Source organism: Catharus ustulatus, chromosome 1 (assembly GCF_009819885.2).
Source record: "Catharus ustulatus isolate bCatUst1 chromosome 1, bCatUst1.pri.v2, whole genome shotgun sequence".
Taxonomy (NCBI): domain Eukaryota; kingdom Metazoa; phylum Chordata; class Aves; order Passeriformes; family Turdidae; genus Catharus; species Catharus ustulatus.
In genome coordinates, this window is record NC_046221.1 from 44,820,880 (window position 1) to 44,848,347 (window position 27,468).

A 27,468-nucleotide genomic window follows, 5' to 3' on the forward strand; every position below is an offset into this window, starting at 1 on the left:
GGGTATCTGCTACATTAAATAATACAAAGGCAAAAGGAGAGAAAGAGCTCTGGATAAAAAAAGACAGCAAAACAAGCTCATTCTGAAAAACAATGCTTATGCATTTTCTTGGTTTATTTTGGATTACTCTTAATGGATCCCCCTCCACCTCAGATGCCAAGGTAGATTTGGAACCTTCTTGTGATTGATCAAAGTTGCCCAGTATACTTTACATAAAAGAGAAACAAAATTTTTTCACATTCAGAAAATGAACTGAAACCATCTTCAAAACAACAGTTTTTCAAGATTGTGTAGGTTTTCACAGCCTGAGGCAGAGGACATAGGGTCACTAAAGACACACAGTTTGGTGTGCTTTACAACGTGTCCTTCAGACTCACCTGTTGTTTTAAGTACAGGTTTGAGACTGACAGTGGGAAATCGGATTACCTGACCAAAATAGCAATACCAGAAGCGCTTAAGTCAGTTGGCCAGACTGTAATTCATACACTTACTTTTATACAGCATTGCAATGTACATGAAAATAACAAAACTGTGTTTTCAAAGATGTGAGGAACATTATGCAAATTTGACAGATGGATCTGTGAACTGGAAAATCTCCTCATCAAAAAGGTCTTCTGGCAGTTCTTCATCTCCATCAGCAAAAAACGTAGGGAATGGAGGGTTTTTATTGCAGTCCTTGTAAGTAGGCAATTTGCTATCTCTGACCTAAAAGCAGGAAGGGGGAGAGTAGGGTTAATAAATCTTACAGAAGATTTTCAGACAGTGATACACTAGAATTTAAAGAACTCAGCTTGCATGCATAGGAAAAACCCAACAGGATTCATATTGCACTTGTTTAGAGAATTCCAGGTATAATCATCAGTAACTTTAACATCAAACCTAGCTATTGAATTTAACATTTTGTACTCAAAGAGATTTTAAAAGTCAGCAAAACTAAACAACAACAAAAAAATCCTAATAGAATTCATCATTACAGTGAATCAAAACCCACTCTTACGAATTCACTGCTCAATATTTTAAAACGTTATTTAAATAAGAAGTATAGCTTGTTTAAACAGCTCTTATTTCCCACAGTATGTTCCCACAGGACATTCCAAATTATATTATGCAGAGTAATCACCTCTTCAACAAACAAGACACGCGTTTGTACGTGTGATGCAAACTAATTATGGCAACTAATTTTGCAAAGATAGGTGCATGTGCTGTATTGAATCCTTCCGGCTATTGCAGAGCTCTTCAGTGACTGCAGAGTTAAACATCTGAAATTCTTCACTCAGGAATCAGTACCTAAGTTTGTCATGAGCCTCTAAGACAGTTCATTTGCAAGAACTGTGGTGCCACGGAGAAATTCCTTTACTGACCTCTCTACATGTGCAAAGATTTAAAATCTAGCCCATGAAACTCCAAACTCTGAAGAAAATTAGTAGCTAGAATTATCAGTAAAAAGCAGTTTGTCTGTGGTAGCAGATAGAAGGCTGGTATCTCTGAATTAAAAAAAACCCCAAAAACCCTACAAATTCTTAAATTTGATGTAAAATTAAATTCTTCTTTTCCATATTATTACACATGATCTTCCTCCTGAGCTGTAATGATCCCTTTCAGGCACTATACTCAAGTGGATTAAAAAAAAAGTGCAAATAGATTAGACAAAATTTTAGTAGAGAGAAGATAAGTTCTTCCTCTAGGTTTTTGGTCGGCTTTTAAAGAATAGGACACTTGCTTTTACTTGGTTGGACAAAGACCTCATGTAAGACAATTCTGATTTAAACCAAAAATTAAATTTAAAAATTTTATGCCCACTGAATGCCCTGTTCTGACAGCACCGTATTTACCAAATTCGTATCTACTATTACTTGAACCTTTCCCAAAGTCTGTGAGGATTCCTGCAGATGGCATGTACAATAAATTTGATGTTCCAATATTTTTTAAAGGCCAGGCTTGAGAAACAAAAGAAAACCTTTTGCTATGAATGAGGGGATGAGGGACTCGATGTGTTGCACTGGTTAGGATGGCTAAGTAGCCTTTCAAGTAGATCATTCCTCTTCTAGAGAAGTGTTCTCTTCACGGCCTTGTGCACTGTCAGACCTGTAGATTCCAATTTACATTGCATATCTGGATGGAATGAACCAGGCTGAGGTCCAAGTCCACAGACCTTTGCTGCAACAGTTCCAGCACCAGTGAGTTCAGAAGAAAGAGTCAGAGAGGTTCAGCAATGCCAAGGATGGCATCTTCAGAGCTATCATCCTTTCCTTTCAATACGCTGTGGCTGTTTTTTATACTATAATGAAAACACATTTTAATTGCTTCACTGCATAGCTAGTATTTCCCTTGCTAATTTCTCCTTTACTCTCTAAACTTATTACACACCAAAAGCTTTCTCTGTCAACAGCAAACCCCCCATGATCCCTACCTGAGTTAGTATTACAAAGATTAGAATAAATGATTTTATTTATGATAACTAACTCATTTCATGTGTATCTTATTTAAATGTCTTTCATGTCTAGTTTTTGTTATTTTTGATGACTTTCATAATGAAATAGTATGTGCTGTTACATATAGGCTGTGTCATTGCAGGCAGTTCTGGACACCTAGAAAATGAAAGGAATTGAAAAGTTTGTTTTCCTCCTACTTTTTTTTCATTTCTTCTTAAAACAATTTCTTATGACAGGATTTAGCAGCAAGACATCTGCTCTTAACTGAAGGCAAATCCAACAGTCTAATCTTAGTCCTGCATTAGTTTACCTAAATTAACTTAAGATTTCTGTCCTGACTTAACATTATATGAATCACATATTAATGCTAAGGACATTTTGGACATACTATCTCCAGTGTGATATGGAGAATTCTTAAAATAGTTTTAAGATTCTCATGAAACATCTCCAACAGACCACTGTTGCTCTCAGAGGAGTACAACACCGTTTCATTTTGCCCCTTCCAAACTCCTCAGAAGCTTCAGATCCCAGAAGCACAGGCCACATCGGATGTTAAAATTGTTTTCTTCTGATATGCTCGTTTTTTTGGTTGGTATAATTGATGCAGCACTTCTTTTGACTGGTGAAACTACTGCTCTTTTTCCATCTTTTTCTACATTCATAGCTTTCAAATACAATTTAAAGCAAAAAAAGGGCTATCTTAGCTACCAAGCTATGTGAAACTCTTTCTCCTTGAAATTAAAAATAAAGTTAGATATTATTATTATTCTATTACCAGGTATTATCATTCATATTTAAAGGAAGAACTCAATTTTACACCTGAAACTATCAATCTGCAATTAACACATGATTTATGTCCTCTCAAGACAATTATTTAACTACTCCCTTTACATTTGTGAAGGATCCAGCATACCAAAGGTTCCCTGTTCTCTGTACCTCAGATTCCTGAACAATAATTTCACAGCAGTATAAAGGGGTTCACTGATGTGCAGCAGCAGCATCAGCAGCTACACTTGTCTGTGTAGGCACGTACACAGAAGAGCAGGTGACCCAGCACAGCTCTTCCTGCTCTCCTAGCAACCTTCTGAGAACATCCCTATTAAAGGAGTAAGTTTTTCATGCTGTGTTACTAAGATCCAGTGAATTTGGCTCTTATCCACAGAAGGAATCAAGCTCGTAGTCCAAACCGTTTACTGCAATCCATAAAAGCATTTGCTGTATACCTCACAGGACAAATGCTTGGCTTACTCAAGTGCTGTGCTAATAACACTATATATTACAGTAGACTATACTAGAGAGACATGGTATATACAGATGATGGTAGAACCACTACAGTGCATTCTATGACAGGTCATTTTATTAAGAAAAATACTAGAGAAAGCTGAAATTGGAGTTGGTTGGGTTTTTGTCACTAAATCTTTAGAACAGTCATACAGGATTTTGCAGACAATTAGTAAGCTGCACTTATTAGTAAGCTGTCCCCTATATTGACAGCAAAATGGGTAGTATAAACAAACTCAGTAATCTAGTACTGCAAAAGGCTTAATGTGGTCTTAAACAAGTGTTAAAAACTGATGCTTAAGTGGCAACTCACATCTGTAGTTTAACTGGGCTTCAGGCTGTGGTAGCAACCAGAGCAAAGAATGAAAGCTATTTGTGTATAAAAACGTGTTTAAATATAGAAAATTATTAGAAGTAAGCTCCCCAGGAGCTTAAACTCAGCTTCTCTGCTATTTTTGAAGCTAGACATAAAAACTGAACCCAAGAATATCAATTTCTGACCAGCCTTATTTTGTTTTAAAAAATAACCCAATCATACAAAACCACACCCAAACCTCCACACGACGCTATGAATGAGGCCCAAGACACAGGACAGAGAACATGAAAGAACTGAAGGCATCATACTATTCCTGCATGTCCTCAACTTGAGCAGAGTGCACCCAACCCAGGCATCAACAACTAGAAACATGGCACAGTAAAATTGGTAAGTGTGATCAAAATAAGTAGGATGGAAATCACTACATATTTCTCTTTAGAAAAAAAAACAAATAAAAAGAAAAAAAAGAGCCAAATAAAAAAAAGGAATCTCAAGACTTAAGTTAGTAGCTCAAGTGGAACATCATACTAAAGCAATTGTATACTTCAATTTATCTGAGATGTAGCATATAAACAGGTCCGTTCAGTATTTGACTTGCTGAGCAACTCTTAATAGGCTACAAGATTTGCCAGAATTTCTGTATTCACTACAAGTGATATACTCAAAGTGATCAACACTGAATATTCTAATAAAATCAGGTGCCTTAAAATTAGGGCAGGTATAAAACACTATCAAAGACAAACTATAACATCATGAATTATAATATACTATAATGCTCTCCACTATAAGGCATCTACTTAAAAAGAGAGTTAAGTCTTGTGCATCTCTCTTCAATGACAAAAGAGAGAACTTTTTGGTAATATACTTGGGAGAACAATCCAGAGCCATAACCTTTAGAAAGAAAAAGCTATTACAGAGGGTAACTAGAGGCCCTGGGATCTAAGATCCCCAGGGAGAAACATGTGTTTCTTGAGGAAGGGGATCTTGATAGGCCCAGCACACAACTCTTACAAATGCTTACTCTGCAATGGTACTCTTGTAACAGAGGAACTCTGTGAATTTCACCACACTCCTGAAGTTTCTTAATTTTATCAGACCTTGCAATTGAGAAAGAAATCTTTCGTAAAGTAAGCTTTCTAAAATAGTTTTCTAGTTGGCTAGAAACATTATTGGTGTCAGTTATTCACCTGCATACTTCAGCGTGCAATATCAAATGAAAGCTGATTCTAATTAAAACCAGAAATCCATCAATCCTAGTATTCTGCAATTTTATTCTGCTGAAAGCAAAACTTGAAAAATTTAAGTGCTTAATCTCTGTCTGAATACAGTGCTGATGCACGAAGTTTCCAAAAATACAACACACACAATAAATACATGCTTTAAAGGTGCACTATGGTTTTAATGGTTACCAAGCAACACAGAGTGGGTACTGAACACAAATGCCTTCCCCCTGGAGGCACACACAAGAGCAAAGTGTTACGCAATATTTCACTCTGGAGCTCAAAGACAGATGGATTCAAATTCCCTAGACATTATTCCTACTTAATTACAGGCAGGTATTTAGTGGAATGAACAGTAATTACAACAGCTAATATCCCATAATTCCTCTTCCCAACAGCAGATCCAAACAAATAGACAACAATGTACTGGAAGTGAATGTCTATAAGCAAACAAGAATACATCCTGGAAGAAAGCCATAAGAAAGCTAAAAACACCACAGATGAGTACACCAAGATTAATGCAGAAGAAAAACCCCAGAAATCAAAGAGAACCGAATAGTATTGCTTTACCTGATTTTATAATTAAAGCCTTTTCTACTCTTTGCGGATATATTTGAAAAAATAAGGGAAAAAATAAATGTAATGTAATTTATATGGCTCATGCAAGGAAAAAGCCACAGAATGGATCCACCAGCTCAAGAAACTGGAATGAAATGTTGCTTACTACATATGCCTTTGATCTCTAAATAAGACTGGAAGCAATTTTTGGAAACCTATTTCTTAACAGCAATAATACCTACTGATGTGTCTCTATCTAAAACAGTGTTATTTATTATTAAATGTCATGAAAATCTGAGTCTGGAGCACATTAGTCAAGATGTTTCATGTACAATATTATCTTAAGCAAGGAGCTCTAAAGGAAGAAAAGCTTCATTTTTCCCAGGTATGTTCTTCTCCAAGCAGAGTGTGCAATGTCTGATCAGCAAGGAAAGAATGATTTTTTTGAATGAGATCTTCGTGGTGTGCATAAGAACATGCAGCAACAACACACACAGCTTAGTTTTTAAAAGCAATTTATATTACAGGGGTGTAAAAAAATGTTTTTTTCCTTAACTCACTTAAAATTAGAACTAATGATTAGTTTATTGAGTCTAGTTAGAATGAAAGTTATCATCTGGTAAAAACAGGTAGTGTATTCAGTCTCAGTGGCTTCATAAGATGTTGTACCCTTACAGATAAAACATAAGAGATATGTACCTGCATTTGCCACCAAGTGTGGATTTTAACAGCATGACTAAGACAACAAGATTCACAATCTGTTTCAATAGCTAACTCTTGCTTAAGAGAACTATTAAAACCAAAGAATACAGTCTGGGCATCAAACATTTCTCAGTTTTTCAACTACACTATGTTGCTTGTATGCATACATTGTAATTTAAAACTAACAACCTAAAATAAATTCCCACTTAATTAAATTTCAGACTGACATAGAGCAACCAGGTTCATGTCTCAGGGTTAGAAAAACATACTTTGATCATAGTTAAGAAAAGGTCATTCAGTCCAATATACAGATGAAAAGCTGCCCAAACTACACTCTTAATTCTATGTAATTGATGTAATTGATGTCATGCCCAATAATTTTGCAGAAGTTGTCCTGAAAACTACTTTTCCCAGACATCTCCTAAACGATTTTCACTATATTGGAAGAGAAATGTGTAATGTATTCCCCAGGCTTGGGCTGGACACTAAAATAAAACCAGTTTAGAGATACCTTGCAGTGAGAGAAACATCATTTTTCTATGGGTAAAACACCTATGTGAAAGCAAGGTTGCTGTACATAAGGCCCAGTAGCTGTGGAATTCTGCTCCACAACTAAGAGACAAAAATCAGATGTCCACAGTAAATAGAAGATAATAAACTATTCGAAAATATCTGAATTTGATGAACTCTTTAACTTTTCATGTCCTGGACCATTTAAATCCCTGCAATACTTCTGAGGATTTAAAACTGTCAGATACACAGGTACATGCATACCAAACTCTTTATAGTCTTTCAAAGCAAAGACACTTGATACCCTGCACTCTAATCAGTCAGACAGGAAACAACTTCCTCCAATTAAGTGGTGTTTGCAGGAATGCAGAATGTACCTAATTAGAAAGAAAAATCTACTTTGAAAACTACCCTTGCTTTGATGTGAATTATTTACATTGTAAGAACACTTACTAGACTCCTCATTGTTTCAAGACTGTGGAAAACTGAATCAATCTCAATTAATTTCAAAATTAGACCCGTAGACTGCCACAGAAAATACCACTGGCACCTTTATACTGATTCCAAAGTGAACTCAGATCTTTATTGTGAATTCTTCCTGTACCTCAACCATTTCTTGGAAAGGTAACTGTTACTATGTACAGGAATGCTTTAAATAACCTCTAAGGCAGGACTTGCTGTCTATCTCAGTTCATGAATACAACACTTAAATAACATTCTGCAAATCTCATCACCATGTTACAGGCTCATGTTAGCATTCAAAAGGGATGGATATAGCCTGGAAACACTTACCACGGGGTTCAGCAACCATGCTGATGTATCATAAGGTACATAGGTGCAAATCTAAGAAGGAGCCATTTAGACTGCCCTGCTGAGCCATTTAGAGTGCCCACTGCCCTTGCTCACCATGCTCTTTCACAGAACTGATTCCACTGCCCTTTAATTCAACAGTACAGGATTTCTCAGAAGAAATGAAAATTGCATCCTACCAGTGTGTTTCCATTTGTAAATTCATTTGTAGGGAGCTTAGGAGTCACTAATACCAGTACTGAAACTATCACACATACCTTCACCAGACAATTGGTGTGACCTGGAACAGACCCATTTACATAAATAATGTCATGTTTTGTATTGATTCTCCACACCTAGGAGACAGAAAAAAAAAAAAATCCGACATTGAGTCCTGTTTAGAGACTACTCCCAGTTTTACAAATAGAAGTCCAGCAAAGCCCAAACTGAGTAATTGGCTGTGATACTCTGGAGGAGAAAAATATTCTGTACAGGCCTAAACTTGCCACAAAATTCACTCACACGCCACTGTGGGTGCAAAGCTTCCTGAAGCAAGAGGCTGAAATAGTTTTAAAGGGCTGGTGACCAGGCTGTATTTGGTAAAACAGCTCTGTTCAGTGTAATACCAACCAAAGCTCCTAGGTCTCTTTTCCCTCTAACAGCGACATGTTGAAAAACATTAAAAACATCACAGGTGACAAAATAAAACAAATGTCCTAATGAAAATGCTCTTGTGACCATATGTTAATTTCTTAACCAGGTGCAAAACTGAACACACACATTTTCTGCTACAAAAAAATTACCTGTAGTAAACTGAGAACAACAGTAGCATTTTTTAGCAAACTACAGGTCAATATGCTTTTTGGGTAAACTGCAGAGGTTGCCTTTAGAGACAGAGTAGCTTTAATAGCTCGGGAGCTGATTGTTTTCCCTCTTCAAAGGCAGAAGTCAAGGGACATAGTGAAAAACACACTGGATGTGGAAGTATCTCCCAAAATCCCAGTTCCTGGACTACCACAAACACAAAGGATGTTCAGATAAGTTATTTGTAACCCACAAGAGAACATGGGAACACATTTGCTGCACTGGTCTTTCCAGTTAGCTTACTTCAAGACGCTGCACTATGGATTCAAGTAGATGACAGGACACCGCTTGGCAATGCCACCACCTTATACACACACTAGTATACCCCGTACTCACCTTTAAGCCAAAAGATGTCCTGTAGATGTTACCCATTTTACCAGGCATTTTCTTTCCACGATAAACTTTGGCAGCTTTCTAGATAAAAACAAGGCCAAAATCACCATGTTAACTGCAAGAGGTACACTTACAAACTCAAGAAGTTCACCACAGAAAATAAGCTGGTATTTCCAAGGCTGAAAATATATAATAGAAAAAAAGGATCTAGTCCTGACAAGCATTTTAAATACCTCCTGCCAGAGGTTAGGTTTTACTCTACACGTGTTCTGAAATACTTGACTACAATCACAAAATTTTTATATACATATACACACACATACACACTATAACCTCTCTCCTTCCCTAATCAAAAAGTTTTTACACTGATGTAAATCAGATCTTTTTAAATGTGTGTATTCTTGAGAATGGAATTTTTAATTCCATTCCCCAGTATTCCTTAGTTTCTGTATCCCATTTTGATTGGCTGGGTATAAAAATCTACACAACAGAAGTGGGGAGAAAAAAGGCAGGAGTAAGTGAAATCATTTCAATTCTACACTGTTATCAAGGGATTTGTATCCTGCACCCCTCTGTTGTTAATAAATCATGTTTCTTGGGGTTTTTCTTAATTCTTGTGAAAAATCATGATTTCAGGAAATCAGTTGCAATGCAGTTCTGGGGAGAGGATTCCCAAGTGAACAGTCCTGGATTACAAAAATCTCTGAGATGACCAACCATTGATTGGAAAGTACTATCAAGGCATTGTTTTTCCTCTGTTGCATCCTTTCACCTTGTTTCCTTCCCATCATACCTATTTCCAATACCATTTTTCATTCTATATACTTCATGCAATTACATACAGCATTACTGCTTAGGAAATTCTAATTTATAGAAAAGTAAATAGGGGTTATTTTTTAATGATGAACACCATCTGCTAAAATAGTGTTAAGTATTCAAATATTTACATTCTTCAGTGAGAACAAGTGCCAGGTGTAGGATTCTTTTTCCAGCTGAAACTGAGGACTATAAATCAGTAACGTATGCTTTTACACTCTCAATTACTCAAACTTCATTGACTGTTGCCTTTTTGCTTTTACTTTTCTCTTGAGCATTATTAATCCTTTTTTACATTTAATTTCTCTTAAGAAATTTACAGACAGTTCATGTTCAGTACTATGACTCAGTTGATCCTAATTAGTTTGCAAAAAATTCCTCTTAGTTCAGTCTAAACATTGCACAGCCTTTATAAGACAAAGTCTAAAATTAACCTGCTCCAAGAGCTTTTCTACTAATATTATTTATAGTTTGAAATGTAAAATACGATTCTGTACTCTGCTTAGAAATGCACAGAAGCTTACACACTTCTGGGAATAATTCCCTACTAAATTATGGGGATCCGTTCATTAAGCAGCTACACATGCCAGGCAAGGTGATAAAAGGGACCACAGTTCCAAAGAACAGTATAATATCTGCAGGATAAAATAACAGGCAAATCCTTTCCAATCTATAAATGCTGTGATAAAAGCTTCTTAGAACTCTCTTTGAAGTATTAAGACTACTCCTCTCACTATTTTACAAAATATGCCAATTAGCTCAGTTAAAATATGTGCATTTACCAGCAATACAGAATATTCATAAATCGAGGCCTAAGAGAACAGCACTGCTCCTTATACAGGTTTCTGAACTTCCCTTGCTGCTAGGATTCCCTCTAGCACAGAGTAAACATGGCAGTTAGCTATTTTACATTTGTTCAGTTTTAGTAAGCTGTTCTAAAAGCACTCAAGAATGTTTTAATGGGAGATGAGAATCCTCACATTGGTAGATATTGCTCCAGGTCGTCTGTGAGTTTTTGTCTGGCCATGGCTTGCAGGTTGACCTTTAAATCCCCACCTTTTCATGACACCTTGAAATCCTTTACCAATTCTGAAAACAAAAATAATTAAGAAACAAACCTGGGTTAGTCAGATATAAGGTTTCTAGCAATAACCAACAATTTCAGTCAGGCTCATGGTTTTTTTTTTTTTACCTTTAGCCTCAGCTGAAGGAAGAATATACTTAAATAAAATCTGTATTTTATACCATAAACATATTTTAGCACAATGCTTAAAGATTGCTTTACAGAAGAAGAAGCACTAGAAGAGAGCCAAATAGGCAAGAAGACTAAAATAAAATGTTCCTTTATGTGACTATCCTCAATAAAAGTTACCATAATGAATCTGTCACTAAGTGTGGACCAGAACAAACAAACCAGTCAAAACCCCAGATAATATCATATACCACAACTTAGGACTAAGCATCGACACAGGAAAGAGATGGCTACTAGAACGAACATTTTTTTCCATACTACTGCAAACTCATCTCTTGAGAGCAGCTTTGTGTATAGTGACATGTAATTCCCTTAATCCGTACTTATCCAACAAATAAGTTCTAAAACACAATACCAAATACAGTATATTTTCAGAGTCCATGTCCTTCATCTTTGAGCCACATGATAGCATTACTGGCTTTGGAATTCTCTATTTACTGCAGGGACAGACTAGTTAAACTGGCACTGTCTGTGTCCAAAAGGAGAAGTCTGACCACAGTGTTTATAGCTGCACTGATTATTAAATTTAACTTGAAATTGGATCAGTTGGTCAGAGCAACTGGTGCTACTAACAAGGCACAAGGTTAAAGCACCTGTGGGAGGGATGCCCTGGGTTACCTGGGATCAGGAACACAAGACAGGAATCCAAAGGATGTAAGGCTTTATAACACCACTTGCTGATAGAATTAGCTTATTTTAAAAGCCTGCAGTAGTAAACAGCAATAGTCGTAAAAAATGATTTGAAAAATAAACTTTAAGAGAGGCTCAAAACTTGTGTTTTTCTGTTTTCATTTTGCTACGGAGCAGTAACTATGAAATACAGGCAGAAACTATGCTATAGGAACACTCATATCTGTTTTGCCAAAATATTTTTTTCTTTTAAACTACCTATTACTGGCCATGGTTTCCAAGCAGATTACTTCTGGCATGTCTAGCTGGAAGGTGGACTTAGCAAAGTCTCCAAAACTAACAGCAAGTGGGTTGCAGCTGTGCAGTCAACAGAGCGAGCAGATAAATTCTCTCCTTAAATGACAGGGCATGATAAATTCTTTAGCTGCAGAAATGCCCCTGCAATTCAGAGAAAACCACACAACCATAGAAAGCTACCATTTCAAAAGTAAACACTACTGTCAAACTTAGCCAAGAAGAATAAACCTCTGATGTCATGAAACCACTTTAACACTTCATTCAGCTTACTCCTTTTTTAACATGAACAATTTAGAGTACTGTCCATTGCACTTTAAAATTCTTAAAACATAAATACTTAATACATGCAAGAGATGTATTTTGAAAAAAAGAGTTCAGTACATCAAATATAAGATATCTTAAAAAAAAGGTCATTATATCACAAGATAGAGTTGCTAGTGTTAAATGATCCATGCAATAGAGACTGCTCAGCTGCTTCTTGGTCCTTCCAATTACACATAAATATTCTGTGAACGAAGACTCAGATTTTACAATACTGAAGCCTTTGGAAATTTATAGAAAATGTGATCAGACTAATAAAAGAGCACTCTGGTAAACATGAAAGTTCTCTTGCATCTATTGATCTGGAATGTGAAAACAAATCTTCAGCCTCTGAAATATTCTGCCTAAAGTCAAGGAAAGATATTGCAATTCTGAAATTAAGAGTATTTTATAATGTACAAAGCTTTACTATCTATCAAGGCTTTTTCATCATATAGTTCAATAATGTTTCAGATTAGTTTCATTTTTTATTTATAAAAATCACTCAATTACCTACAAGAACACTTTAGCTTATGACTTTATGACATTAATTTCCTATTCAATATGACACAGTCATCATGATTGAAATAATTAAATATGAAGTAGCTATAGTTTTTTTATTTTGGGGTTTTTTACTTTACAAAAGAATAAACTATGTGTAATGTTTTTTAAACACATGTCAAGAAGACAATTACACAGTGTACATTTCGTATTTGACTCATGCTGTATCTGAAATAAAGCTGGAACCAGAATAAGGTTATCTAGACCGAATGTAAAGTTTAAACTAAAGTAAGGAACTACTAACATCTGGTTTATAATAAAATTTAGAACTGGTCAACTGGGTAGTTAGTACCTCAGCCAATACACCTCAAGCATTCCAAAGAACAGTGTTTTTCCAGCCTAAGCTGATGTGAATAAGATCTGTTTTCTAACAAGTAGTGGATTTCTCCATTATATGCAAAAAATATATGATACGTAAATTTTCCATGACCCACAATTTATCTCTATTTCTAATGCAAAGATTCACATTCTTAAAAATTTATGCAATGCAACGTGCTTTTGAAATCAATTATTTATCTTATATAAACAAGGAAGAGAACTTAAGATGCATGCTGTTCAAGACATACCATGGAAAATTAGAGAAGCATTTATACAGTGTATTGTTAAACATTTTTTATTCTGACAAAGATAATGATTATGTAAGATTATATTCTTATTGATTTCTGAACACAGACCAGGTGTCAGCTCTTAATATCACTCACTTAATTTCAAATTGTTTAATTGCCCCCTTTGCCCTTCTTAAAAATTACTAGATGTAAATATATTCAGCAAGTATCACCAATAAAAGAAAAATAATTATTGAAACTCAGCCTAAGCCAGTTGAGATTTTCAAAAAACATTAGAGTCTGTCAAAGCAGGATGTTAATCCAGTACTATATATTAACAGAATAACTTAACAGAATATCTGAAATATGATAACCAAGAACCTACACTGAAGTAGAATGTTTGACATCCTACTCATCCTGTTGTGATATCATACTGACATCTTCTTAGACCTGTTGTCTTGGTTTGAATCAAGGGCTATACACTTTTAATGTTCTAACAGTAACATTAGACACCGTATCTGAACACAAAACCCCACATGCATGAGAATTATAAAACTAGATTTGAAATGTAGAATGTCCCTGTTCTTCCACAGATACAATTCAGTGACTTAGTTTACCTGGCTTCACTGAATGAAGCATTACCTGATTCCCAGAAAGTAATCACAGGGAGGAATAATGGTAGAAAAACTAAGACACGTAAGAGTTAAATAAAAGGAAAATAATCTTTCTGTAGAGTCAAAAATAAGAGGTTAATTACAGTTGTTCTGGTTTCATCTGCAGGAAAGCAGGTGTTGAGGTCAACCACCTAATTTTGTACAAACCCTCATTTTCCAGGTTTGATACAAGTAAAATGCCAGTATATAATGACAGAACTTTCATTTAGAAAGCTACTGGAATAAAGCACTTTAATTAAGCAACAATTTATTTTGCTAGTAACTCTTCAAACACAGTTAATTTAAAAGAGCATTATTTCAATGCTGCAAGGGAAAAATATTGCAACTACTTACTCAAATAACTTTGGGCAAATGGAGAGTTCAGATTCAGGCTCAGATTACACTGTTAATCAAGCAGAACTTAAATAAACTGTAAACACTCCAGACTCACCACTTAATTCTAGCCCACTTCCAACAAAACTGCTGTTGGCTTTTTCTTGGGACTGGCAACATTTCTGATGTTCCTCACCACTCTCATAGTAAAGAATTTCTTCCTAATATCTAATCTAAACCTACTCCCAGTTTGAAGCTGTTTGACCCATCCCCACATGCTTTTGTAAATAGTCTTTCTCCATCTTTCTTATAGCCTCCCTTCAGGTACTGGAAGGCTGCAACTAGGTCACCTTGAAGCTTTCTCTTCTCCAGGCTGAACAATCCCAGTTCTCTTGGCCTCTCCTCATAGGGGAGATGCTCCATCCCTAGAAGGGACCAAGAGCTGCAGTCTGTGAAAGTGTTTCTGGATGGTGTTGTGCTCCAAGCTTAGCAGGGCTAAAGTCAAGGACTGAGCTATTAAATTGCTGAAAACAAGTACCAAGGAAAATATTTCAGCACTATAGAAGACTGACAGCATGCAGACACACTGCCTACTCTGCTCTAAAAGCCACTCATACCATGCTAAACCATTATGTGATTTCAAATAAAAACAAAGTGCATACGTAAGTCTTTAACTGAACCCTCTCATTCCTGTGAAAGTGTTTTTCTTTACAGAGGTATAAATGAATCAAAACATTTCAACAGACTATATTATCTCCTCATTGAGTTGATGTTAGTTTTCTTTCTTTCCTTTTTAAAGGACTTATTACAATGAAACATGCTATCATCAACAGCACTACTGTTTTCATCCACATGCTTTCTAACATTGTACACTGTGGCATTTCCTCCAATTAAAGCAAAATTACTGCCAAACTCAAAAATGTAAAGTACATGTAAATATATTTCTAAAAAATTTACTTGACAGCACATTTTTAGGAATTACTGTTTTTCAAGTCCATTATGGAATCAGAAAGATCCAGGTCCTCTCCCAAGTACTTCCCCAGATTGGATGGGACTTTACTGGATGAAATTGCATGGGAAAAAGTAAAAGAATAGAAGAAACACTGAAATGTAGTAACATAACTTAATTCTTGCCCAAGAGCTAAGGAAGCATGATAAACGAAGCGTTCCAAAGAAGTAGAAATCAGAATGAGACGAGCCACAGAAAAAGGTCAAAATTTTTTTGATATAGAAAGACTGGAATGATTAGAGAATCACACTGACAGAAAACCCATTTCACATTTCTCTTTAGTTGAAGAATATTTCCTTCACCTTTACAGAAGGATTACAAGAAATATGACACCAAATCAGCAGTACAAACACACAGTTGATTTCTGAAATTGGAACATACAACTATCTAGAGAAAACATATTAGAAATACTGAATTACAATCTAGGACATAGTTACTGAACAGGACCAAGAACTCAGTCTATTTTTAGCTTGCTAGTATTTTCAAATACTAAAAGCAAGATATAAATCAATACCCTGTGGCTGTTCACCAGTATCTTCTACACTGCTAAAAGATCCCTTTCCTAGTTCTTGGAAAAACTAGAAAAACAAAGTTTTTCTGCATTAACAAAGACTGACACAATCTCCATTAAATGACTGTATTCCTAATGATCATGTGCTTTGTTTTGCAAACAAGCTATGGTCTCTTACAGGATGCTCATTGAATGCAATTTAGAAGCAGAATGAATAGTAAGCCAGATCTAAGCATTGCACAAGAAAGTCTGGCTTGGAAAAAAATTGAGTAATTCCAATCAATTCCTTAAACTGTTTTTATCAATAGAGTGCCCTCACAAATGTAGTGAGTGTTCTATTAGAATTGCATACTCAGCTCTGTTGATATGGCTGGTTTCCCCATATATACAAAATCCTGTGAACAGTACTGGACATTTATAGGTATTACACCCTACATGTGAGACAATTGTAGCTGGGTACTACCTCCATTGCAGTAGAAATAAAACATATAATGGCAAATATTATCTTTGCATCATGACACTGAATTATGCAGACAGGAGTTCTCTAGATCAGGGGAAATCACAGATGCACTACAAGAGCCAGGACCAGTCTTTGCCACAAGATGCCAGTTTTTCTTTTGAACACCCTCTATTACTTGAGCTCTAATTTAGCTTTTGCATTGGTCTGAGAGGAGATCATTCCCCCCACATTAAAGTAAAAGATCTTTAGCCACTGCTGGCAAGGACATGAGCTGGAATGCGAGGGAAAACAAAAAAAAACAAAAAAAAAGACGAAAAACAGAGAAAACCCCCCAAAAAACAACAACAACAAAAGAATTTGACAGCTCTGTTGTACTGCTAAATGTATTTGCTATCTTTGCAATCCTTCCAGTCCACATCTCTCTTTCCATTTCTTCACCAAATTAAAATTAAGCAGTCTTTTTGGGAACTGATGCCTTTCAGCATTTATTCTCAATTTTTACATACTAGAGATACTGCATTAAACATCTCTTTGCTCATGCTAATCACGGGCATGTAAGAAACAACACAGGCCTTAACAGTATGAACAGTCTACCTGCCTCGTTCAAAATCAAGAGTAAGCCTCATCAAGAAACATAATTGGATATTTTTGATCCAATGAGTGAACAGGTGTCAATTTCCTGTCACTACCGTGGCAATTGTATGTCAGCTTTTGTGAGCCATGGGTTCAAGCCAAATTAGAGAGGAAAAAAAATAAAATCAGCTGGTCTCTTTGATAGATATTTAAGACACGATAAACCCTCAGGCACCTACGTTTTTGCAGTAACATCCACAAACTGCCCGGGGCGGAAGTGAGCAGCATACAAAGGAGTACCTGCAGAAGAAGAGGAGAGATCATGTTCAACTTAGTGCTGAAATCCTCAAACCATCACTCAGTCATTATCCTCCAGCGTAGGTTACAGCCATAGGAAAGGAAACAGAACTTGTTATTTACATCTTATTTGCTCTTCTTTAAGAACCTCACTGACTGAAATAGACGCTATGTATTTACAATTTAAGCACATTTCTTACGGTATAACCCAATTTCAGATGAGCAGGAAGGAAGGGTAAAGGCATTACTCAGATACATTGCCCTTCATACACTGCCAAAGCCCAAAGTGCCTAATTAGTTACAACTCATAACACATATGTTTACCAAGAAAATAAATTATGCTATTAGCATAATTTAGAATTACTAGCACTTCACAATGTGAAGGGTCTTTTAAAAAGATGTCAGACCAAGAAACCAAACAAACCACAAAACCCCCCCATTTACTACAAAAAATGGGATTAAAAAAAAATTTGCAACACTTCCTCCACTTCAAGTCTGTGGCAAAAGTACAGTTTCCTCCACGGGGGAACTATCTACACTCTAACATTCAGCAGAAACAGTGCTACTGTAGGTCAGTGACATCACTCACCTCACATTAATTACACCAATTCCTTAAATACTTGCACTATTAAAATATTAGTTTTAGATTTGTCTTGTCTTCAGTGATTTTTTAAATCCAAGTGCAAATATTCTTTCATTAGCAGCTTAAAAAACCCAACAAAGCAAAACCAATAACTTAGTTCCCTAAAAATGAACTTTAATCTGAAGATCTATGTGGTTACATATTTCACTTTGCAGTCAGTTATACATCCATTAAAAAAATGAAATTTTAATTGTTTCATGTTTTTTCAATTGCTTTCTTGCTTTCTCAAATCTGTATGAATGAAAACTGAAATGATGTAAACTTCTCATAAGTCTCAAGAACAAAAACTCTCATGTTATTTCGTATTATATTTACATAATCCACACATTTGGATAACTGCCAACTGACACAAAATCATGTACATAAAATATGTTATGTACAAAACTGACACACTGCAAAAGCAGTTTATCAAAAACTTGCAATTGTGCTTTATCTCAAGCTATTGCTTCCATTTGTCAGTTGAGACTTCCTGTCAGATTTGATGTTTATCAGTTACTGCATTGTCTTAAAAAGGTCTTGGAAAAAGCTCCACTAATGGCACTGAAGATGCAATTGGAATTTCCTACCTTACATAATTCTTCAGAAATACCTGTAACTGCCAAAAACCACAAAACAAATGCAACCTAAATATATTACTAATAAAACCTCAGGAATTTAAAACTTTTTATTTGATCTCCAAACTTCAAATACAGATTTTTAGTGAGAATGCTTGTTATAAACATGTTTTATTGTGTTTTACTTTGCAAGCTGTCATAAATAGCAGCCATTGTCCTACTTTTGAAGGCAGCAAGAAGAAACAAAACTCCAACTGCTATTTCAGGGTCTTGAGAAAAATTGCGACAAAATTCTGTGTCCCTCTTACAAGGATCTTTCTAAGTGTATATAGAAACAGTATTCTGGAAAATGCAAAAATCCTACATCTCATCAACTAAAGTAAAACTCATCTTCTAATTTTCCCTATGAAAAAGGTTTGCCTGTGCTTAACGACAAAGAATTCAGCAATTTCTATAAAAAACAACACTGAAATACACATCATAACTTCATTTAGGTCTACAAGTGGCAGATGTTAAATGACTGTGCACGTAATACTGAGTAGCTCAAAAAGATTACCTGGCTTAATTATGGCATCATCTGTTACATTGAAAGTTGAAACTTTCTGCTTCCGTGGCACTCCAGCTTCTTTAAAAATTTCGTGAGCAGACTCTGGTTTCTGTAACAAAAAGCAGCCAAAAAAAAGAAGTCATCTTAAAATACCCAAGAATCAACCTAGCACAGAAAACAACTACAGGCCATGAAATCACTCAGAGAAACATATACATCATACTAGAATTTCATCCTGATGCTTGCATTTTATCTCTACATAAAGTTTATTTAAAAACTCCTGTGTTTGCCTTTTATTTTCTGTCAAGTAGTTACCCTACAGCCACCTAATATAAACAAGAGATACATGCAGATACTGAAGATCAGAAAAGGAAAACCAATCATTTAGAATGTAGATGACAGATACTACTTTTTTTTCATGGCTTACAAGGAGTTTTGTAGCAATTTAGAAGTAGGTTCTCTTTTTCAAAGCTTCTGATGACTTAGTTCCACACCATGATAAATGTAATTTATTTAACAAAACCATAGAAACAAACTCTTGTCTTGCAGAAACTTCTAGAAATGCTTACATTTCCACAGAAGAAAATTTTGAGACTCTGAGCTAAAAAATAAAAAATTAATAACAAGTTTATGATCTATGTATTTTTAAGATATAGCAAGTACACTCAGTGTCAAACTACTGCTGAGTTACGAAAGCAGTGATTTTCTTTTCAGATGAGTCTGAAAAGAATTTAAAAGTACTGAAAATTATTCTCAGCTGTTTTAAACAAGACCTCACAGAACAGTAGACTGCTGAGACAAAACCAAGCAACAGAAACATTGATGCATGAAAACTGTGGCCACAGGAAAAAAACAAACCAATGCTGCTGATTTTTCTTCAAATGATTTCTGGTAGAAAGCAATTTAAGCATCTAACAATACTGTCACACTCGGAAAATCTCATCTCTGAGGTTTGCTTCTCAAAACACCTGTGAAACTCTCTCTCAAAAACTATTTTGTGTATTTTAAGAACAAGTAATGTGAACAACTTTAAAAATGTTACTTAGTGTATCTGAAAACACAGTTTTGAAAATCTGCAAGCTCCCATTTCTTTTGTTTTCAAACATTTGTTGAAAAGTATTAGAACAGAGGAAGTTTTATAAAGAAAGAAAAAGCAAAGTGACAAGGATCTCTGATTTAGAAAAAACATAGAAATTTTAAGTTTATGAATCTCTCTTTGAGAGTGAAAAGTGTTTCTTTAGAGATCTGTTAACTTGAGGTCACAGTACAAAATACTTCAAATACCTTTAAAAAACCAGAATCAACTACATACAAAATCTCTCCTAAGACCACAAATATTTGAGGCATCGGTGGACCACCTGTATTTATCTGCAGAACTATATGTGAGAATAAAAAATAAAGATAAGGACTTCCTACCAAGTGCCGGTATATCAATCCCTTATTTCCAGCTGCTGCCTGAAGCCACAGCAAGGAGAGCCCTGTGCTCAGCACGGGTGGCTGGAAAGAGCTACTACAGCTGAAGGAGAGCATGGTGAAGTCAAAGGATAAAATTCACATCTCAGGAGTTCTACTCTAGGCTGTAGCCCTGCACTGTTCTACTGTAACAACATCTCCTCTTCAAACAGCCAAGTCAGAGAGATGTATTTTTACAAACAAAACACTCCTGTCTTTACATATCCTTCCTAAAAAGCAGTATTAAAGAGAGGAACACTGAGTTCTCAGATGTTCCTTATTTTTAAAAACACCAACAATATCTTCCAGTATTATAGTAAACTGATCAATACTCCCTCACTTATAGGAAGCATATAAAATATTTTTGACAAAAAAAATCTTTGAGCACTGATAGAACTGTACTTTTTAGCATACTTTTGCATTAAAAAATAATGAAAAATCTGTTCACTTATTACAGAGTGACATACATCAAGCTAAAAAGGAAAAATGAATCTTGCTAAAAATGCAACACCCCTTATCACTTTTAAAGTGATTTGACACTCCAAAGAAATGCAGAAAATTCTTTGTTAGAAAAATTACTGAAGGAATCTTTTGACTGAATTCATTAAAAATCAGTAGCTGTGAGGAATCTGGGAAAGACAGATGTTCCTATGAGGAATTAACAAAAGAGAAATTGCTTATGCTTATACAAGACAGTAACATTCACCCTTCTTTTAATTCTCACATCTGACACTTTAGAAAAGAAACACAAAAAAAGCTGATAAACATAGGAAAACAGTGATTCAAACTTACAGCTAAACCACAGAAATAAATCACTTATTAGTACCTTAACAAGTAAAACTGCTCAGAATCTGCATACCAAATTCTTCCTTAGGAATTATCTAGTTTATACAATGATGATGCCAAAACTAGAGCTCAGTATGATAATAATAATAATAGTATACAGTTCAGTTTCAGGCCAGGACATCACCAAAGATTACTCAAAGGATATTTAATTAAGTTGACTTTTAATATTTAATTGAGTTGACTTTTTAGGTACTTCTGCCTTGAAGAAATTTTCAGAGAAGCTGTTTAAAAAGAAGTTTGCTTTATACTTCCTTATTTCTGGCACGTTTTTACTCTAACAACATACTGGATTTACTGGTAACATAATCTTCAAAAAAAGATCAACTCTAAGGAGTCTAATGGGCAAAACACAACTTGAAAATTATTATTCCCATGACTCTTGCATGTCTTAGACCAAAGTAACAGGAAAGAAAAACAACACAGCTGTCATTTTTCCAGGAAAAATGTCATGCCTGGAAAGTGGTAATGGACTGAAGTGACAGGACAGACACCTGAAAAGCAGAAGCTTTGATAGCCAAACATGGCATAAAGCAACTGAATAAAAGAATGGGACCTTGAAGTAAAATCTCGATCAAAATCAATAGAATATGCTAAAAAGGCCAACAGATCTATCAAAAGAAAAAAGATGCCTCTTCTCTTACCTCCACTAAAGCAGAAACAAATACACAGATTAGTTTTGAGGCCCCAGGACAACCATCTGTTTGAAAAATGGAAATCGATGTCCTCAAAAAGGCTCGATCATTAACAGAGATAATCTATTTAGTAGTCATGAACCCTGAGATTTTTTTACTTGCCTAAATCAGACAAATGAGTGTCAGGATATTGCAAGAATTGCAAAATTGTATTTTACAGAAATAATGCATCACAGAAACTGCTATCCTTTGAGGGAATGCTTTGTTCCTGCTGGATCCATAACTCATCCTGGGGAATGACAGCTCTGTCAGGCAACCTCAGCCACGAGAGATATCTGGGAATTCCACATCAAGCAACTAGGATGTCTAAGTGAGTGAGTGGCTTTGATATGGCTGTTGATGAGTTACAATCATGAAGGTATCGTCTTGAAAAGATAAATCTAAAAGTTACCAGCAGAACTATAGACAAATTAAACAATGTTGACAGACCTGGGGAAAAATGAGAACTGTAGCTAAAAAGACAGTACAGAAGAGTAAGCTAGAGCACGAAGCTGTAAACAACTGATGAATCTGAGCAAGTTTACAACAGGCGCCTGAATGCGTATCTTGCAGTCCTCATCTCAATTGCATCTCCAAAGACATGGAGAACACACATTTCTCCACTGCTAGTGGTCCTTCAAACCCTTTCACCAGCATAGGACACTGCACATCAAAGCAAATTCCTAAACCCACAGCTTTCCTAGAGGATTAAGAGGCAAAACTTTCAAAAGGTTCTTCTTGCTTTTCTCTTAACCAAGAATTTACACTGCCTTTAGGAAACAGTAAAGGTGAATGTGAGAAAAAATCAATTACAAAGCACGCTTGTCTGCCAACAAATCTTTCAGAAGTCTACTTATGGTACTTTTGTATTGTAATTACAACAGAAACAACTATTCCAAAGGTGACACCCAAAATGCTTCACTTACAGAAAAAGGAGATACATTTTTGCCTCCAACAAGCAGCTTAGCTGTTTTTCCACCTGACTCTTCCTTTGAAACGTATCTTAAAACATGGCAATCTTGAACCTAGAGAAAAGAAAAAGTGTTCATCTAAGCATAAGCAGATGTGTACACTTTAAGACAATAAACACTAAAGTCAGTCTGTTTTCATAGAAGATACAGCCTACAAGACAGTGTATTACATTTTTACCAGTGACATTGTTTTTCCAATGAACCGAAGGTTTATTTTAGCAAAAAATAATAGAATAATAACAATAATAGAATGCAAACAAATTTCGTGAGTGCTCCAGAAATTATAGTCACCTTTTTTCACACAAGATCTGCAAAATCCCTATTGTAAGTATGCAATGCACACAGTAAGATCCCCCATTTTAGACTCCTGCTCCTTTGCTCCGTAAACCTGATGGCCTTCACAGCAGTGGCTCATCTTATGGCAACAGCCAGTGAGCAAAAGGTTTCATCACAAGAGAAGCTGCTGGAGAATATGAAGAAGCAGTTTCACAGCTACAAAGGCTCAGAAACCAAGGTGAAACTAATCCCAACAGGCCTGCAGGTGGAAAAATACAAGAAGTGAAGTGGGATAGTTAACTCCAGCTTTGTTACATCACCTAGGTAACACCACTCACAGCTCTGCAGCATTTGAATAGCTGAGGCAGCAGGGCAGACCACTCCTAGAAAATTGGGATATAAACAGAATGGGCATGATGTACTATACAGGAGTGAAAGGAATCTTTACTTTCTTTCAGGATTTCTTACTCTGTAGAAGCAGTAAGTTTCACTTACCCTTGAAACAGCTGTTTTACAATCTAAATACAGTGTAGATGATTAAATTAATTATGGTTTATTTCACCTTAAGCAGTGTGACAGGACGTTTTTCTCCTGATTTGGTCCATATTGGCATCATTCCCAGTTTTACTGCAACAACACCAACTCTGATGGAATCTGTAGATCAAAACAGAACATGGATGCACTTAATAATTGAATGAATTAATCTAATAATCTGCAAAGTCCCACTAATGCTGATCTTTCCTAAGGAGGTGAAGGAGAGAAAACACTGCTAAATCCTTGCAGGATATAGGTTTTTAACTCCACCGGCAGTAAAGTTCTACCTGTTTCAGTTGTGTTTGATAGAAAATGCAACTACTTTTGGTTCGGGTTTTTTTTCCAAAATACAACACTCATGTATTACAGCCAAACTAACTATTGAAAAGTTTACTGTAAGCAATCTTCCCACCCCCATCTTTGCAAAGGCAACCTGTCAAGTCTGCCACAAATGCTGTGACCCTTTTGAGAGCTCAAAAATTTAATTACGTGTTCTAGTCCATAAGAATTCGTAATCACAGACCAGAAGTGGGATGTGTTATATACTATACTTTTTCTTCAGAATCCAGCAATATTAACAAGAACATTTTCAAGCTCATACACTTTATATTCTAAGGAGACTTTTTAGGTGAATTCTTAATTTATTATCTTGTTGCTGTACAGCAGTGGGATCGGCCAAGTGCTGGACTAAAAACTAAACTTAAGAACTAAAAGCTCTTAAAAAGTTCTTCATATCTTGTAATATTTTAAATGCTTTTTAGAGAACTGATGGATTACATTTGCTTATTTGCTGGTAGATTTATTGAATGGTTGATGTGAAAGCCAAAAGGACAATACTTCACAAGACACAATCCTGATGTTACTGAATGCTACAACACAACAACACAGATAATTTCAGCATGAACAGGCATTTCAAGAGATACTTTCTCACCTGGTGTCCATTTATTCAGCGGCCATGGCTCATCTTTCAGAGGGCACAACTTGCTGGTTGTCTGAGCTTTGTACTCCTCTGCAGTTATCTTCTTGAGGAACTCCACATTCTCTTCAGAAAGATGCTCGTGCCACCACGTTGAACTGTTGATATGTCTGACTACAAAGCCCAGCTGACCCCTTTCCAGAGGTGAGAAAAGATTTTCAGTGCCTTATCAGTACAAAAAGTGTCTCATAACATGCATTTTATGTCTAATTAATAAAACACCTTATTATCTGTCATTTGACAATTATACCAAATTATACCAATTATACCAAAAGGGAGCAAGCAACAACAAACCAACCAACCATTCCTTTTAAGATAAAAACACCTAGATAAAAACATCTAGATCCATGAACAGAGATGACAGTTGCTAGTGTTTACCTTAACTTCAGCAAGACTTTTTAAAACAATTTCTTGTGTCATCCTTCTATCCAAGATGGAATGTTATGGCATGGATGGGTGGGCTATCAGCTGAGCAAAAACCTGGCTGGATCATCAGCTGAAGGAGTCACAGCTGATGGTTTGGACTCTACCAGAAGGCAAATTACAAGTAGAGTTCCTCAAGAGTCTACTCAGGGACTTGTCCAGTTCACTATCTTTATCAGGGGCCTCTGAGAGGGGATGAGTGCTCCGTTGTTAAGTTTGAAGGGAGCAGTGGATGATGCTCAAGGGTGTCCCTCTGCCAGCAAGCAAACAAGCCAACAAGGAACCCAGCGAAATTCATAAAGGAGAAATGCATAGTCCCATCCACAAGTGGCATAGAGTAATTTGTGAGAAAGCTACTGACAAGAGCAAGGCAGGCCACATCAGTGAGATGCATGCCAGGAGAGTGAGAGAAGTACTATAAACTGAAAACGGGGATTCAGATTTGATCTAAGGAAAAAAAATGTTCAGCCTGAAGACAAACACAGGCACTGGAGTCTCGAGAAACTGTGCAGATTCAGACCTTGGAGACTTTCAAGGCCCAAAACCACAAAGCCCTGAGCAACCTGGTCTGACCTCAGGACTGGCCACACTGTGAGAAAGAACTTAGATGTCAGCTTAGAACCTGGCTCCTCAGCTCCCTTCCAGCCCCAACACCTCTCTGAGTCTACAAACACTGCTAAACAGCTCAGTGTCTTGCCATAAATTTTATGAGGTTGAAAAAGGCTTGAATGCTCACCAATACTATGCAACGTCAACAAAAGAGCATTTAATAGTAGAGGTAGTGAACGCAAGTGGCCAGCGGGCCAAGGTGACCCAAAACATGGCAGGTCAAGTTGCCCATTATGCTGCAAATATGCTTTGAATGTAAACACGCCTGCCCTGCCATAACTCCCACGCAGGATGGGGCCACTTCTACGACCGGGTCTATTTCTAAGGCTGGAACGGCAGTAACCCCTAGCACCACGAACAAAGTTTCCAGGCGCTGCCAGCAGGCTGCACACAGAGGCCTCTCCCAAGGGCGGCGACCAGGGGCAGGGAGAGGCCGCCGAGGGAAAAGGGCCGCTCAGGTGCCCCTCACCTGCCAGTACCTGAAGGGAATTTACAGGAAAGACGAGGCAAAACTACTTACAAGAGCAGGTAGTGACAGGATAAGAGGGAATGGATTCAAACTGAAAGACAGTAGGCTTACATTAGATATTAGGAATAAATTTTTGCTGTGAGGGTGGTGAGGCACTGGAATGGGCTGCCCAGAGAGGCTCTGGATGCCCCATCCCCAGCAGCGTTCAAGGCCACGATGGATGCAGCTCTGAGCAACCTGCTCTAGCTGAAGGCGTCCCTTCCTTCAGCAGGGGGGGTGAAACTGGATTATCTTCGAGATCCCCTTCCAACCCAGGCCATTCTAGGATTCTATGACCTCGGGGTTGCGACAGGGGCCGAGCCACGCTCTGCTCCCCGCTCTCTTTCTGCCGCTTCTTCTTTCCCTCCCCTTCCCCGGAGCAGCCCCTTCCCCTCCCAGCCGCACTCTACCTGTGTCCAGGAGCCGGAGCCGGCGCCGCCGCCGCCCAGAGGCGCCCGCCGAGCCGGGCCAGCCGTGCCCAGCCCGCCATGCCGCCACCCCGGCGGAGCCGCTGCCGCTTTCCGGCCCCGCCGCGTCCGCCGCTGGAAACCTTCCGTGCTGCCCCGCACAGAGAGTTCCGCCCCGCGGGCGGCGAGCTCGAGAGTGGCGTGAAAACTCCCGAATCACCCCAAAGTCGTGAGTGTGGGCTGCAGCACCTATGGAACTACTCTGACCCGGGGGAATACCTCACCCAAGGGCGAGGACGTGCAGAAATAGCCACGGGCCCCCTTTCCCCTTGTAGCCCTTCCATCCCTGCCATCACTCCTCTGCCTGCGTTCAGCCGCGAGCCAGTGAAATCCAACACACAAGTGTCTAAAACGGGAAAATGCCTGCGGCTGGTGGGGTTTATCGCTGGCAAGCACCCCTTAGGCACACAGGGTTGCGAGACAATGGACTCAAAACCTTCCCGCAGGTGTTGAGCCGATGCCCTCGGGGGTGTGGTGGTGTCTGGAGCAGCGACTCTGCTTTGTCCAACTTCTCGGGGTGCGGGGCTTAACCACTGCAGGTCTTCGCTGCCATGGAAATGAGCGACAGGACGAGAGGAATAGGCCAGAGTCAGTTTAGATGGGACATTGGGGAAAACTTCACGGAAAGGGTGGTTAAGCATTGGAACAGGCTGCCCAGGGAAAGTGAGATCAGTGTCCCTGGGAGTGTTCAAAAAACCGTGTAGACGGGCACTTAAGGATGGGGTGATGTGATGGCCCTGGCAATGCTG

At 37.4% G+C, this 27,468-nt stretch overlaps 1 protein-coding gene across 1 annotated transcript; it reads right to left on the reverse strand.

The window, feature by feature from the left end:
* Positions 1-80: 80 nt before the first annotated feature.
* Positions 81-26,788, reverse strand: MRPL3 (mitochondrial ribosomal protein L3). The gene is made up of 10 exons (XM_033072094.2): positions 26,663-26,788; positions 24,668-24,846; positions 23,765-23,856; positions 22,882-22,980; positions 18,996-19,095; positions 17,185-17,245; positions 10,802-10,910; positions 9,009-9,086; positions 8,087-8,164; positions 81-705 (listed from the first exon to the last, which is right to left on the reverse strand). The coding sequence occupies exons 1-10, from the start codon at positions 26,740-26,742 to the stop codon at positions 556-558; spliced, it is 1,026 nt and encodes a 341-aa protein (XP_032927985.1). The 5' UTR covers positions 26,743-26,788; the 3' UTR covers positions 81-555.
* Between the last annotated feature and the right edge of the window lie 680 nt (positions 26,789-27,468).